Below are 15,561 nucleotides of genomic sequence, written 5' to 3'. Positions count from 1 at the left end.
TTTTAAATTAGCAAAAATGTTTAAGTGTCAAATAAACTTGCAGAATCTGCAAACTGTGCACAGAGAATTATGCCAGGAGTAATTGCCACCCTACCACAGTCTTGAGGGCCATAAGCCTGTTGGGTTTGAGGTTTCCACAATGGAAACATGCCTCAATGCATTTACAGCTATTTGCACGTAAACAGTATCATTCGTGTTCCCACTGTGTAACCCCCAAACCCAACAGGGTTATGGACTTGACTTTTGGCTGCCCACCCCTACCCTAGGTAGATCAGATCTGGCCCTTACTACAGACATGTACCTTCCCCCCCTTAACTACACACATAGAAGCCCCCTTCTTACCTGCATAACTGGATTTCCATGGCATTTCCTTAGGCCTACTTGAGCCTTTCCATCAACTAACTCGCCGACATCTAGGCACATCTTCAAACCTCTGTTCAGGACCTAGTTAAAAAAAATAAAATGAATTTAAAAGAAAAGGAGCAGGTTGCCCAGGGGTTTAGAACTGAGCATTGGGGAAAGTGTCACCAGCCTGGTAATTTGACATACAGCAGGCCTGCTGTTGTCTTGAAGACCCCCACCCACAGAAAGGCATCACAACCAGTTTTGAAGTCCCCAGGTGGAAGATGTCAATTGAGCTGCCACGGAATTCAACTCCAACCATATTGATGTTAACCATTCTAAAGGTGCCATGTGCCCCTATACATACTGCTCCCTTTTCCCCCACACTCCAGTTGCTGCAGCAATCATGGGCTGGGGTTATACTGCCTTGCAGTGTTAGAAGTCAAGTCTGTTCTGGCTCATTTGTAACATAAGGTGGGGGAGACCAATAAAGCTCTTGGTTTCTCTGCGATTAACTTTTCTGCCTTTTGCTTCTGAGATACTGAAGAGGCTATGCAGAAATTCCAATATAATTATATGCTTCCTTTGTTATAGATAGTGACTGAAGGATTGAGCACAAGTGGACCCCCTTTAGCCTGTTCAGGGCAGTATATAGCCCGAGTCCTTACGGAGCATAGGCCTTTGTTTTTGAACTATGAAAACCATCCCTGTGTCATTCTTTGAGATAGAGAAGAATCAGAGACTGAATGGGCCTAGCCACTGACCCTCAAGCCTTACATTGAATACTGGTGTAGAAGAAATTAAGGGCAAGACACAGGATTGTTTCCCGCAGAGATTAATGGGATAAATTCTGGAACCCTAAAGAGTAGCACAGGGACAGAATCTTGCTTCCTCTTTGAGATTCTGGAATCTTGCTACTATTTAAGGAGAGGGAAGAATCAGAGTATAAATGGGCCCAGCCACTGATCCTCAAGCTACCAAAAGTAGGGCATGTCTGGTAAATTCTGGATGTCTGGTAACCCCAGCCATGCCCACAGTGCTGTGGGCCACTAAGAAGCACCTCCAGAAGTGCTATTCCAGTGCTTTTTTAGGCACCTTGAATTGTATTCAAATCCTCTTAACAGCATTTTTTATTTCAATTTAATCACTGGTAGGGCACTTACCAGCACCCAAGTTAAGGTGCTCTTTAGAGAAGAGGGGTGCCAAGTTTAAACCCCTCCCAATGAGACCTTTGCCATCGAAGAAAGGTTTTGCATTTTCAGATTTTATACACTTAATACTTCTGCTTTGTCTTGCCTGTGGCTTGTATATTTAGATACAGACTCAGCTCTTCAAGTATTTGGAGCATCTGGAGCCTGAATTGTACCCTGTGCTAACAAGCCTCCTAGCATACTATGTGGCTGTACCACTCAGGACAGCCCTGTTAAGTACACCCTTTCAGAACTAGATAGCAATGCTCTAGAGCAGTGTATTGCAAAGTGTGTGCTGCGGCACATTGAGGAAGAGAAGCAGAGGCCAGCTGTCTTGCCTCTCGCTGCAAGAGGCAACACCAGTAGGGCCTGCTGCTAGGATTAATTTAGATGTGGTTTCATCTGGGAGCCTCGGGGCCTTTACTAGGCCGGCCTGCCTTGACGAAAGAGGAAGTTACATCATCGAAACAGGCAGGCCTAGCAAAGGCCCCAAGGCTCCCAGGGCCTTTGCTAGGCTGACCCACCTTGACGAAAGAGAAGTTACATCATTGAAACAGGCAGGCCTAGCAAAGGTCCCGAGGCTCCCAGATGAAACTGTCTAAATTAGTCCTAGCAGCAGTTGTGTGACCAAGTTAAAAGCATACATTGACCTGCCGCTAGAGAGAAGTACTGCTGGACCTGGTAGAAGGGAAGGGTTAGATGATGGATGGAGAGAGTATATTAGCTGTGAGTGGGTTTGGGGGAGGGAAGAAGGAAAGAAAATTGTTACAGAGTGAGTGATGAGAGAAAGGGAGAAATGTCACATTTGGGGGGAAGAATGAGGAGAGAAGAGAAGAGTATCCTGGCTTGAGAAAGTTTGAGACACTGCTCTAAAGGTTTCAATTATAAAACATCAAGAAAAATTTAAGGCATTAAGAGACTTAATTGGCAACTCATGAGCTCACAGCGCCATAAAAACAGTCTGCCCAGCTGTCCACCACTAAACATCTCCTTATACAGAAGGCCTAGAGTACTTACAGCTCCATGAAAGCGTGGGTTGAATTCTGGGACAAAGCAATACGAGCATACGGTGTTCATGTACCAGCTGAAAGATTTACAACCTAGCCACTCTCGCAACTGATGTCTCTGGCTCAGGTCCCCGTATGACTTCTGGACAAGAGGAACAAAACGAACACAAAAAAACAAACAGCCAGTCAGGCCTCAGCAAAATGGAGTAGGCCACTGGGGCTTTGGCCTCTCCCAACTAGCTCAGAAATAGTCAGGAATTTGGTTTCTGTTCCCCCATTTCCTCCCCTCAACTAAGAGTTTTCTACTATACCCAATACATGAACCTAATCCAGCTATGGTCTTCTACACAATGAGGGGGGGGGAGGGGAGAGAGGAGGGAAGGAGGCTTTAACACAAAAGCTCAAGTTTTACCTCTTTTACTATACGGGCAGCATCCATATCCCTGTTATAGAACAGCACCTTGTATTCATCCATCCAAACCTCGGCCAGTCGTACCAGGTTTCGTGATACCGACCTTCCCTCAGGGAAGCTGTGAGGGATCCGATTGCGGAAGACGTGACCCACCACCGAGCAAGGCACAATCTCCAGCTTTCCTCCACACATCCATACCTGAAGAAGAACATCTTTTGAAAAGACTTGACCCTCCTACATAATCCCTCCCATCTGCTGCGATAACACCATAACAGGCATGCAGCCTGCTCCCACTTCCCATGCCTCTTACCCTAAAAGACATTTCCAAATGCTCGCCTCCCCAGATTTGCATGCCTGGATCATAGGTCCCAATGTGCTGGAAGAAGGCTTTGGAGATAGCAAACAGTCCCCCAGCTATGGTTGGTGTTCTGGATACACAAAGAGAAAGCTGTCAAGTCCCTGCCCACAAGAATTAAGCAGAGCAGCAGAGATAGTGGGCGAGTGTATGGTGTCACTTACGAGAAGGGCTGAGTCTTATCAGTCCGCATGTCTTCTAGGGCTTGGGGCAGGGGCTCATACATGAACACCAATGACCAGTCAAAGATTCCACGGGAATGGATCAAGGGCTTGGGGACAGGCTGCTCAAACTGGAAGCTATGCAGGTCGATGGAGGCAATGTTGGGACTCACAACAAGGGTGTTGTCCAAAGCGATCCGTTCCAGAAGTGGTTCCAACCACCCTGGCCAGCACTCGCCTACAGGTGAGAGGAGATGTAGGTACCCTTGAAGTCTGAAATGGGAGGGGGAAGGAATGCCAAGTACCAGGGCACCTCTTGTGAGACTATCACACGTGCTATTGAATGCCTAAACCACCACCACTAAGTCACCTCCAAGTGCAGTGTCACGTTTCCTTGACCAAGTGCTCCCCTCCTGGTTCCAGCTATTCCTGTGCTCCCTCAAACCAATTTCACCTCTGATGGGCCCTCTACTCACAATGGGCATCCAGGAAGACCAGTACATCTGCTTTGGCCTGCTCAGCTCCCAGCAACCTGGCACCTACCAGCCCCTTCCTTTCTAGCTGCCGTAGGACCCTCACCACCTGCAGCTGTTTCACATACTCATCCAGTGTTTTCTTCAAGTCCTCTGTAGACAGGAAAAACAGGAGCACCCCATCCCCCACCAAAACCTTCATCAGAACCAATACATAGTACCTCCCAATGGAGCACACTATTGGGTTAGTCTAGGCCAAGGGTTCTCAACCCAGGCAGGTTTTTAGGATATGTGAAATGAATTTGCATACAAAGACTGTTTGCAAATGTCTCATATACATTAGTTGAGTATTCTGGAACTCCGACTGGGAGTCATGAGGCCTGGGTTGACAACCCCCTGACCTAGGTTATGGGTGTCCAACTTTGGCCCTTGCCCAGTCAGGTTTTCAGGATTTCCCCTATGAATATGCATACAATGCCATGCATATGTATTAAGAAATCCTGAAACCCTGAATGGGTTGTGGTTCTTGAGGACCAAGGTTGGGCACCCCTGGCTAGGCTAATCCTAAATTTACCCTACAACAGCTCTTGGCTTCTAGTTGCAGGCTTACATCCATTTCCACTCTGATCTGTTTAATTGCAGATTCACCAAGTTCTACACACACACCCTCCACTTTCTCTAGGATTAAGAATGGTCTAGTTCTTGTTCCAAATGCAACCTGAACATAGATAGCAGAATGGGGTGGGACCCATAGCCTGAACAGCAATGGGAATATTGGAGGTCCCTGGGCAGAAACTTGGGAAGGAGCCCCCAAAGCCCACCATCAGGTTGCATCTCCTTCAGCTTTAAGCAGGCTTAGGGGCACCTGTAACATGGACACCCTGGATCTTGGTCCACCCAGGTAAAAAAAAAAAAAAAAAAAGTGCAGTAGGTCAGTCATCTTCTCCTTGTCCTGAAAACCCAACAGGATAAGTGTACTGTGGACTGGGTTAAGCAACTATGCTTTAGAATTGCAACAGGGACCTATCCTGTGTGCAATACAGGGGATCCAGCCCATTATGGGCTTACTGCACCTAAGGAAACAAGTTGATACAACTGTTCCTAATATGGAACAGACACTCCTTGCCTGGGATATCTGAAGACAGACTATATAAATGTATGTATAAATAGAAATATGAAAGCTGAAGGATAGAGAAATGCTTCAGACTTACAGTAAGAGGATATTGCTTTGTTAGTATTTCTGGCAAGTGTTAGTTTTTGTTGGGTTTTTTTTTTTAATAGAAATACTTATGTCCTAGGGAATAGGAACAAGATCAGTGTACCCTAAATGAACGTTACAAGCTGTGCAATACACTGAAACAGTTATCACATGCTAAGGGGTGTTCTAAGTCATTACTATTGCTAGGGAAGATTACTAATTAAATAAGATTTAAGAAACCATACGACTTCAAACCAACAGAACAATGCTGGAGTATGCAGTTTTAACACTGGACCTTAATGAAGATGTACCAATTATGTATGTCTATTTGTTTCCTTAACCCTTTCAGGACCAAGGGACATATTTGTCCCATAACTTTAAAATCCTATAAATTTTGATTGGGATAGTCTACAGTTCTAAATTTGATATGTACGGATTCCATATGATACTGCCTTTATGTAAACAAACTGGTTTCGACATTCATTCATTAGCGTCGTTGCCAGATTGACGAGAAGATTCACTTGCCATACTGTCCATAAGCCAGAAGTGTGATTTTTTTTTTAAAAAATGATATTTCACAAAAAAAATCAATTTTTTGGCATCTGCAAGCCCTTTTTACCATAAAAATGTCGTCAAAACCACAAAAATTGGCCTACGATCCTTATGGTCCTGAAAGGGTTAAGTGATGTCAAACCCAATAAAAAATGGCCAGTCACTTGTAATTTGGGCAAATTCTTGGTTTGGTACCCTACCAGTTAGGACGCCAAGAACTCCCAAGGCCTTGATGTTTTAAACTACACTATTGTGTCTGGTAACCATTTACCTTTTTTTTAATCTATAATTTTTGAACTTAAATAAATCATAACTTGTACAGAAAATTAAACGTATGAAAAAAATTTCCATTAAATGTTAACACTAACAATAAGAAAAAAAGTATACATGCTTTACTCAAGTTCTCTAATGGGATCCAAGATGAAATAACCAATTATTCAAAGTATATTGAGGCTGTAGAGCCGAGAGCTAATGCCTAAATCAATCTAAAGAGCTAAAGATTTTTTCTCAAACGGGATAGTGACAAGGTAGTTAGTTGAAAAGGTTCACCCAGAAAGCACATTTAATTTCACGGTGACACACTATACACTTATAAGGATGTCTTAAATAGAATGTAGCCCCTAAAGCTAAGGCATCTTGTTTTAGAAGAAACTCACGTTAATGCTTCTGCGTCTCACGTGATAGATCGGGAAACATCTGAATTTTAAATCCAAGAAATTCCTTGTGTATTTTTAAAGAATAATCTCAAAATCCATGCTTTATCTGGCTGAAGAGCCACCGTTAATATTAATTTAGCTGGGATGGCCATTTCCAGAGATGAACAAAAAGCCAAGGGGTATGAAATTATTCATGTAGTCAACTGAGGAATAGACATTTCCCCCACCTACCCCGCTGCAGAACCTGGCCTCCCTCCAATTATTCCGCAAGCAACTGAAAACCTGGCATATATATATATACTCATGTAAACTTTTCCTTCTCTTCCTATATTTTAGGTTCTTGTAAACCGTGCCGAGCTCCACAACATCCGTGGAGATGATGCAGTATATAAACTTGAGGCTTAGTTTAGAAAGCAAACTACCATGGAAGTCAAACCAAAGTGTGTTGGGGGGGAAGGGCGAGACGGTTCCCTATGGCTCCCATGCATCTGATGCTATAGCCCCTCTCCAAAATAACACGTCCATTGTGGGGGTGGCTTACCATTGGTACTGGCATCGTCTACAAGGATTATCTCATGCAAGAGAAAGCGGGGTACAGTGTAGAGGACACTGTGGACTGTACGCAGCAGAGTTGAGAAGGCCTCATTGTGGAAGATGATGATCACACTGACGGGGGACAGGGCCGGACAGCGCATGAACTTCTTTGCCAAACACCTTTCAAGAGAGGGGACAAGAGGAGTAGGTTATGTTTACAGCAGAAAGTAAAATCATAAGCTATAAAGGACTGTCTCAGGGGTTCACTAGAGGCATGGAAAGACCACAACCACCACATTACTCCATCCATTGCTCTCAGCCAGTGTCTCCTGCAGCTAAACCCAGAGAATCATGTGTGGGACTGTGTGGCAGTGGTTAGAGCTACTATGAAATCTTACCCCCAATGCGGATGGCGTGACCTATCTCTGTCCTTGCCTTTGTTGTTAAAACCACCTTTTAAGCTGCATGAAGTTTGCTGTCAAGCCACCACTTCAGTCTCCGATTAACTGGTTCTCCTTGACAAGTCCCAAGTTTCAAGCAAGATAAGTCAAATACAGTAGGTAGTTCTAGAATAGATGGATTAAGACCAACCCCTTCATTTTCTCACTAGTTATTACTTCAACTGCTCAGGCTTGTCAACACCCCCCCCCCCATATGACTTTTGGACATTAGACCTAGAAATGGAGTCTGTAGTCTAACCATAACCTCAGCAAAGAGGATTAAAGGTGCGAGTCAAAACACATGTGTTTAGGACCAATACTTGGTTAAGCAGGATTACAAAAAGTCCTGATATTGCCCCATTGCATTCTGGGTTATGTATTTACTGCTCATCAACTAGGTCTACAAATTTATAGAGGTGATGGGACAAACCAGAGCCAGCTCAGACTTGTTTCTACTAATAAGGTTCGCTAATAGAGAATGACACTGGGGGTGGGGGGGGGGAAATTGTCCCCATCCCATCCTCACAAACCATATGATCCCATCTACAAACTCTCCCTTCTGTGTTCCTATTTTCCCCATTTCTAATAATCTTCCTTCTGTATCTGTATACTCCCTGTGTACATATACCGTCACCATGTATCTCCCCTTTGTCTCTTTCCCTATGCCTCCATGTACATAATTTCCTTTCTGTTTCTGTTACTGTCCTGCGTCAAGATTCTCTGCTCCTATGTCCAACAGCAGCCCCACTCCCTCCCTCTGCGGTCCGTGCATCTCTCATTGCTTTTACCTTCGCTGGCGATTTTCCTCTTAACAAGCAGCCGGAGCATTTCCTTAAGTCGCATTTGGCTGGCCGGCTGCCTGAAACTTCTCTGCTACGACGCAATTTCCTGTTTCCGGTTGCGTTAAAGAAGTTTCAGGCAGCTGGTCAGCCGCAAGCTACTTCAGGAAATGCTCCGGCTGCTTGTTAAGAGGAAATTCACCAGCGAAGGTAAAGGCAAGGAAGGGAGGGAGATGCAGACCACGCGATCAGATTTATGAAGTATTTTGCGTGCGTTGACTGCAGGGACAAGGCCATTCACCGCTCCATGGGGCGGTGAATGGCCTTGTCCACGTACCCGAAGCAACCAGGGTTGTTTTCATCCCTGTTTTGGCGGGTTACCTGCAGCTACCCTCAAGTGTAACACTCACCATGTCATTCTCTACTTGCTAGTAACCTTAGATGGCATCTATAAGAAAGCTAAGCTCTGTGTAGAAATGAAAGGGGGGCATGACAGGAAAGCAAGAAGCACACGATAAAGAACTGTACACCACACAGTTTTGTTCCCATCTTACTTAGGGGGTCTGGTATCTGGTCCGAGGTCCCGATGCAGAGAGATACGATCACTGACAAAGGCATTCAAGTTATACTTTACATAGCCCATTTTCAGCTCCATCTCATCTTCTGCTGTCAGATCTGACACCCGGTATCCGCTTCCCCCTGCGCCAGGGGATGAGGCATCTTGGCGAGGCCGCTGGAAGCGGGGCTGGAGCTCAGCAGCAGAATAGTAGCCAGGAAGGCAGCCCATGGGCCCTTCATTCTCTTGTGGTGGCTCCTGAAGGGTGCTGATATCACTGTGTTCACTCGTAACATGGACCGTAGTATGCCTGGGATTAAAAGCCGACTCCCGACTCATTGATTGCTGTACCAAAGCATTAGAGAGGAACCACTGCATAAAACCCAGCATCAGGAGGCATAAGATGAGGAGGAAGGCCGTCAGCATTAACCGTCGCCGCAGCCTCCACACATGTCTGCGTGGGGGAGACATGGCCCAGACCCTAAAAGGGGGCAAGGGGATAAAAAGGGAGGAGGAGCTGAAGGGAATGGGAAGGAAGATACAAGGATTAAAAAGCCATTCCGTTATTCATATCAGTTCTCTAAAAAGAATCAGTTATCTAGATATGGAAGATGTGGAACCCAACACCAGTTTTCCCCACTAGCACAAAATGGCTGCCTCCATCAATAAGACACCTTATCCAAATACATATCTAGGTGGCCTTTGAAGATTAGGTCTACCACATCCTTCTATCATGTTCTCCAGGAGCATTTACCTCTCAGTTTCAAACACAACTTAAGCTCTTATTTTCTATCTACCAATAAAAAATTCTTGAGCACAGCATGGCATACAAGAGACATAACAGTCACTTTCCATATGGTGACTTATGCACTCTGTAGAAGAGGAACATATTGCTGTGTAGAATATAGGTTTTCTACTACACATTTTAGGGGCCTTAACAGAAAGTAAGTGGAGAAACAATTAACAATTAACAGTTAGAACAATTAACTGACAATAGGGAGCTCCTAAAGACATTGGGGCAAGTCATTTTACACACACACATCCCTCCCCCAACTCCAATTACCTCAGGTACAAAGTTAAATCCTCCAAGCACAGAAAAACACTTTGAATTACAACATATCTAGGTGGCCTTTGAAGATTAGGTCTACCACATCCTTCTATCATGTTCTCCAGGGGCATTTACCTCTCAGTTTCAAAAACAACTTAAAGCTCTTATTCTCTATCTACCAATAAAAAATTCCTGAGCACAGCATGGCATACAAGAGACATAACAGTCACTTTCCATATGGGTACATTATGCACTCTGCAGAAGAGGAACATATTGTTGTTTAGAATATAGGTTTTCTACTACACATTTTAGGGGCCTTAACAGAAAGTAAGTGGAGAAACAACCTCAAGGTTAGAACAATTGGCCGACAATAGGGAGCTCCTTATGACATGGGGGAAATCACTTAACTTTGTGCCCAAGGTAATTGGGAGAGTTGAGAATCATATCTAATTATTAACTACTGCTCCAAGTAGCATATATAGGGAGAAGTTACTACTGGCTAGAATTAGAAACTTCTACCAACCCAATTAAAAATGCTATAGAAAACATTGCTTTTGAAGGTAGAATTTAACTGTTTGCATGCTGCAGAGAATCAGTTAAACTCATCAGAAGACAAACAACATCCCATGTTAATACACTTAAAATAAAAGCTAGTTTTTTTTTCTAGTCTTAAATAATTGGCACCACAAAAGATAAGCACCAATTTTCCAGCTCAAAACTATAACCTACTCCTAAAATGAAACAAAGCAAAGTTATAAAAAGTCCCCATCTTCTTATACTCAATACCCCCTCATTTCCAAATAAGAGAAAGAAATTGAAACATGAGCCCAGAAAGTTTGTTCCAGGCCCTGCTGAATGCACCTCACTCACCTGTTTCTGGACTAGAACCACACCTCCAACCTCCATAGAGTCCAAACCCTGGAGGAGCTCTTTAAATACAGCTGTCCCCAAGACCATGGGGTGGCTGAGCTAATTAATTTCAGTCATTAAAAAAAATTGCTAAGATATACATTGTAATATTGCTCTTCCCACTTGTAACATTCTTAATAGTTTTGTGGGGTTTTGTAAATTAAAATTTTTGGTTCAGTTATGCAGGCATTGGGTTAGACAGCAGTGAAGGCTAGCAGGGTGTGGGAGGGAGAGGAGGAGGCTGCTGCAGATTAGAGAACCTAACAGGGTCCTCAAGGTTCCCCACCTCTTTCTTCCCCCCCCCCCCACCCCCCCTCGCATCCTGGCTTGCAGTGCAAGGTATTAAACACTATAGCTTAGGGCAGGGATCTCAAAGTCCCTCCTCGAGGGCCGCAATCCAGTCGGGTTTTCAGGATTTCCCCAATGAATATTTATGCGATCTATTTGAATGAATTGCTTTCATTGTATGCTAATAAATCTCAGGCATATTCATTGGGGAAATCCTGAAAACCCGACTGGAATGCGGCCCTCGAGGAGGGACTTTGACACCCGTGCTCTAGCCGGAGGGGGGGGGTGGCTCTTTCTTTTGGCTTGCGCTGGTTGTGCAGAAGTGGTGCGCATGCTCTGTGTAATCATAGTGAGACAGGTAGAGAGATGAGCGCGGGTCCGGTATCCTTCTGTAATCGGTCCCATCTGATTTTGTTTGATTTTCCCTGTGCTTGAGACCGAGGTTAGAGATGTTCCTCATCGGTCTGGAGTGTTTTTTGTCACTGTGCTATCTCTGGGTCTCTCTCTTTTTTTTCCTGTTGGGTGAGCATCTAATATGGTTTTCCCTTTGATAAACGTAATCCGTTGGCTATCGGTGCCATCCTTTGTCCACTCCGTGTGTTGATAATAAGAGATGGGTAGTGGGCCCCAGGGTTACCATATGGCACCAGAAAAAGGAGGACGGCTTGAGACATCCGGCTTTTACGTCCATTGCTTTCAAAGGAAGTAAAACCCGTCCTCTGTGCCCTTTTCCTATGCCTGATCTTCCTTGCATGCCTATTGTGGATTGGGTTGCTTTGTGTTAGTTTGTATTTTGGCTGTTGACATTATGAAGATCTGGCTGATTTTGGGCGGTGGGAGAGGGGGAACGAGTTCCCAACTCCCATAAGTTTAGGTCACCCATGCTGTTATTCACCAGTTTCTCTCCTGTTACCTCGCCATTTTTTAAAGCATGAATCCTTAGGATCAGAGGAGAGTATGGCACAGTGGCTATAGCTACAGCCTCAGGCTTCCTGAAGTTGTGGGTTCAAATTCTCACTGCTCCTTGTGACCCTGGGCTAGTCACTTAATCCCCCCCTTGCCCCAGGTACATTAGATAGATTTGAGCTCACCAGGACAGAGAGGGAAAAATGCTCAAGTACCTGAATTAATTCATGTAAACTGTTTTGAGCTCCCTTGGGAGAACAGTATAGAGAAAATTAAATAATAAAAAAATATTTTTTTACTAGCCGAGATGGACCTGGACCTGTCTAAAATTGCTGGAGGCAAGGAAGGCATACAAAATGGCACAGACTGAAACCTAAGTCTATTAAAAAAAAGGCTGGTGTATTCCCCAGTAAAATACCTGCATTTATCACAGGGGTAGGGAACTCCGGTCCTCGAGAGCCATATTCCAGTTGGGTTTTCCCCACTGAATATGCATTGATAGCAGTGCATGCAAATAGATCTCATGCATATTCATTGGAGAAATCCTGAAAACCCGACTGGAATACGGCTCTCGAGGACCGGAGATCCCTACCCCTGATTTAGAAGATCAGATGATCCTTGAGGGCCGCAATCCAGTCGGGTTTCAGGATTTCCCCAATGAATATGCATTGATAGCAGTGCATGCAAATAGATCTCATGCATATTCATTGGGGAAATCCTGAAAACCCGACTGGAATACGGCTCTCGAGGACCGGAGATCCCTACCCCTGATTTAGAAGATCAGATGATCCTTGAGGGCCGCAATCCAGTCGGGTTTCAGGATTTCCCCAATGAATATGCATTGATAGCAGTGCATGCAAATAGATCTCATGCATATTCATTGGGGAAATCCTGAAAACCCGACTGGAATACGGCTCTCGAGGACCGGAGATCCCTACCCCTGATTTAGAAGATCAGATGATCCTTGAGGGCCGCAATCCAGTCAGGTTTCAGGATTTCCCCAATGAATATGCATGAGATCTATGTGCACGCACTGCTTTCAATGCATATTCATTGGGGAAATCCTGAAAACCCGACTTGATTGCGGCCCTCGTGAAGGGACTTTGAGATCCCTGCTGTAGTGACATTATAAAAATGTGGCCAGACTACAACCCTGGTTAAAGAAATTTTTTAACACTGATAGATTGGTCGGCGCTCTGTCATGTTGTAAATTTCTCTCCTGTGTGCTGTCTGAGTCTATGCTGAATATTTCTTTATTATTTTATTTGCTGTTCATTATAGCATTTTTATAATAAAATATCATCAATCTTCTAAGGCACACAGTGTGTGATGCGGTCATTCTTTCTTCTTAGATACGGTCAGTGAAGGAGAATAGCCGTGAGTTCTTTCACAGCTATCAACTCAGGTGATCTTTACAGGGTGCCTTTGCCATCCTTCCAAATTCCTGATATACAGTTTCAGATGGGGACTTCGTACAGCTTGTGCCGTTTTCAGAACGTTGGAGGTTGCTGATGTCTCTGCTCTCGGTCCTGGTTGTGTTTTTGAGCATTTGGGTCGGTTTTATGAGCGGTGGAGGACAATGATGACCCCAAACCAGAACCTGGGACCACCATTATTTGAATATAAAAATGACTAGAAAACAGGTAGAAAATGTCATTTCTATTTTGTGATTGCAATATGTCAGATTGACATGTGCATCCTGCCAGAGCTAGTGTTAGATAATGAGCATGACCTAGGACAGGGGTGAGCAACTCCAGTCGTCGAGGGCCGGAATCCAGTCAGGTTTTCAGGATTTCCAATGAATACGCATGAGATCTATCTGCATATTCATTGGGGAAATCCTGAAAACCTGACTGGATTCCAGTGCTCGAGGACCAGAGTTGCCCAACCCTACTCTAGGACCTAACAGAGTAAAAAGTCCGTTTCATTTTGTTCACATCACAGCAGCAGGATGGGGCTAGAGGGCAAGGGGTGTGTGAAGAGACTACAAAATAAAGCCACCAGAATGTTTGAAAAGAATACTCATTTGGACAGGAAAAGCAAATTGAAAAGTCAATTCAATAGTCTGAATTTTTACAACTTTTTCCTTGTTATAATCCAAGATGAATAAAATTTAATGACTGTACCAGTAATCTAAATGATACTGATCAAAATATTTTGATGGTCTGCAATTTCCACAAGACAAGAGCATTTATTTTTTTTTAACCAGATGGAGTAGTGATGTATCTGATTTTATTGTTAGGACTGGCCAGAAAAAAATTTAGTCTTCAGTATTGAGTTTCAACTTGAAATTTGTAGTCCACTGTTCAATGCGATTCATTATGAACAATATTCGATTTAACATTTTGGCGGTGAATCAAAGTGATATTGTCAACATAGATATGGAATTTCAAGTTTAAACTCTGCAATAAGTTCCCCAGTGAAGAAATATAAATATTATAAACCAAGTGGGTGACAAAGGTGAACCTTGGGGCACACCACAAGAGTTGTTCTAAGAATGAAAATAGTTGCCAATGCAGGCAACTTGATAAGATTTTTTTAGAAACCTTGAAACCAGCTATATACCTTTCCAGAGAGTCCTATTTGTATCCAAACATCCCAACAGGATCTTGTTATCTACTTGATCAAAGTCACTGCCAAGATCTAGCTGGAGAATTAAAGCACTTGTGCCTTTGTTAAATAGACAGTGGAGATGGTCAATCAGTAAGGCAAGTAAGCCTCATCTGAAACACGACTTATTCATGAAAAATTCAATTTTTCCAAATAGATTACTAATTCTAAGTTGACCAATCCTGCCAGCAATTTGGTAAACTACAGAATACTTGTGATGGATCTACAACAGGGGTCTGAAAGTCCCTCCTCGAGGGCCGCAATCCAGTCGGGTTTTCAGGATTTCCCCAATGAATATGCATGAGATCTATGGTGTATTCCCCAGTAAAATACCTGCATTTATCACAGGGGTAGGGAACTCCGGTCCTCGAGAGCCATATTCCAGTTGGGTTTTCCCCACTGAATATGCATTGAAAGCAGTGCATGCAAATAGATCTCATGCATATTCATTGGGGAAATCCTGAAAACCCGACTGGAATATGGCTCTCGAGGACCGGAGATCCCTACCCCTGATTTAGAAGATCAGATGATCCTGTAGTGCAGGGGTCTCAAAGTCCCTCCTTGAGGGCCGCAATCCAGTTCAGGTTTTCAGGATTTCCCCAATGAATATGCATGAGATCTATGTGCATGCACTGCTTTCAATGCATATTCATTGGGGAAATCCTGAAAACCCGACTGGATTGTGGCCCTCAAGGATGGACTTTGAGATCCCCGATCTATAATTACATTTAACAATTCATACTCTCTGGTCTTAAGATAAAGGTAATTAAAATTTGACCCAATTCATCAGGAAATGATCCAGTCCTTTCAAATAAATCTGCTTTACATTCATGATGGTCAGGGGGAGCAGGAGTCCAGTAACCAATTTGAACATTTATTAAAAACAATTTTATAAACTGTTGCCAGTCTGGAAATGATTCCAGACCATGCCTACCCTCAAACCAACAGCCAAATTAAAGGATGGCATAGTTACTAGTAGGTGACTAAGTTAGTCAGTTCAGATTTTTTTTATTTTAATTTTTATTATTATTATTAAAGAACTCTGCAAGAGTTTCAGAAGACGGTGGACATTCTGTATTTGGTCTCAAGATCAATTCAGTATCAGTTAAAGTATTAACCAATTTGAACAGATCTGTTAATTTTTG

At 43.7% G+C, this 15,561-nt stretch overlaps 1 protein-coding gene across 1 annotated transcript in view; it reads right to left on the bottom strand.

Moving 5' to 3' along the window:
- Positions 1-10,719, bottom strand: part of LOC117346345 (polypeptide N-acetylgalactosaminyltransferase 6-like) — a 32,675-nt gene extending 21,956 nt beyond the window's left edge. The window contains exons 1-6 of the mRNA XM_033915747.1: positions 10,574-10,719; positions 8,654-9,172; positions 6,888-7,060; positions 3,944-4,093; positions 3,471-3,705; positions 3,262-3,379 (exon numbers count right to left, since the gene is read on the bottom strand). Coding sequence (XP_033771638.1) covers positions 3,262-3,379; positions 3,471-3,705; positions 3,944-4,093; positions 6,888-7,060; positions 8,654-9,126 — 1,149 coding nt within the window. The 5' untranslated portion in view covers positions 9,127-9,172; positions 10,574-10,719. The remainder of the gene's footprint in view (positions 1-3,261; positions 3,380-3,470; positions 3,706-3,943; positions 4,094-6,887; positions 7,061-8,653; positions 9,173-10,573) is intronic.
- Between the last annotated feature and the right edge of the window lie 4,842 nt (positions 10,720-15,561).

This window comes from Geotrypetes seraphini, chromosome 12 (genome assembly GCF_902459505.1).
Source record: "Geotrypetes seraphini chromosome 12, aGeoSer1.1, whole genome shotgun sequence".
Lineage (NCBI taxonomy): Eukaryota > Metazoa > Chordata > Amphibia > Gymnophiona > Dermophiidae > Geotrypetes > Geotrypetes seraphini.
Note: the sequence above shows the minus strand (reverse complement) of the source record. Positions and strands in the feature narration are given on the sequence as shown.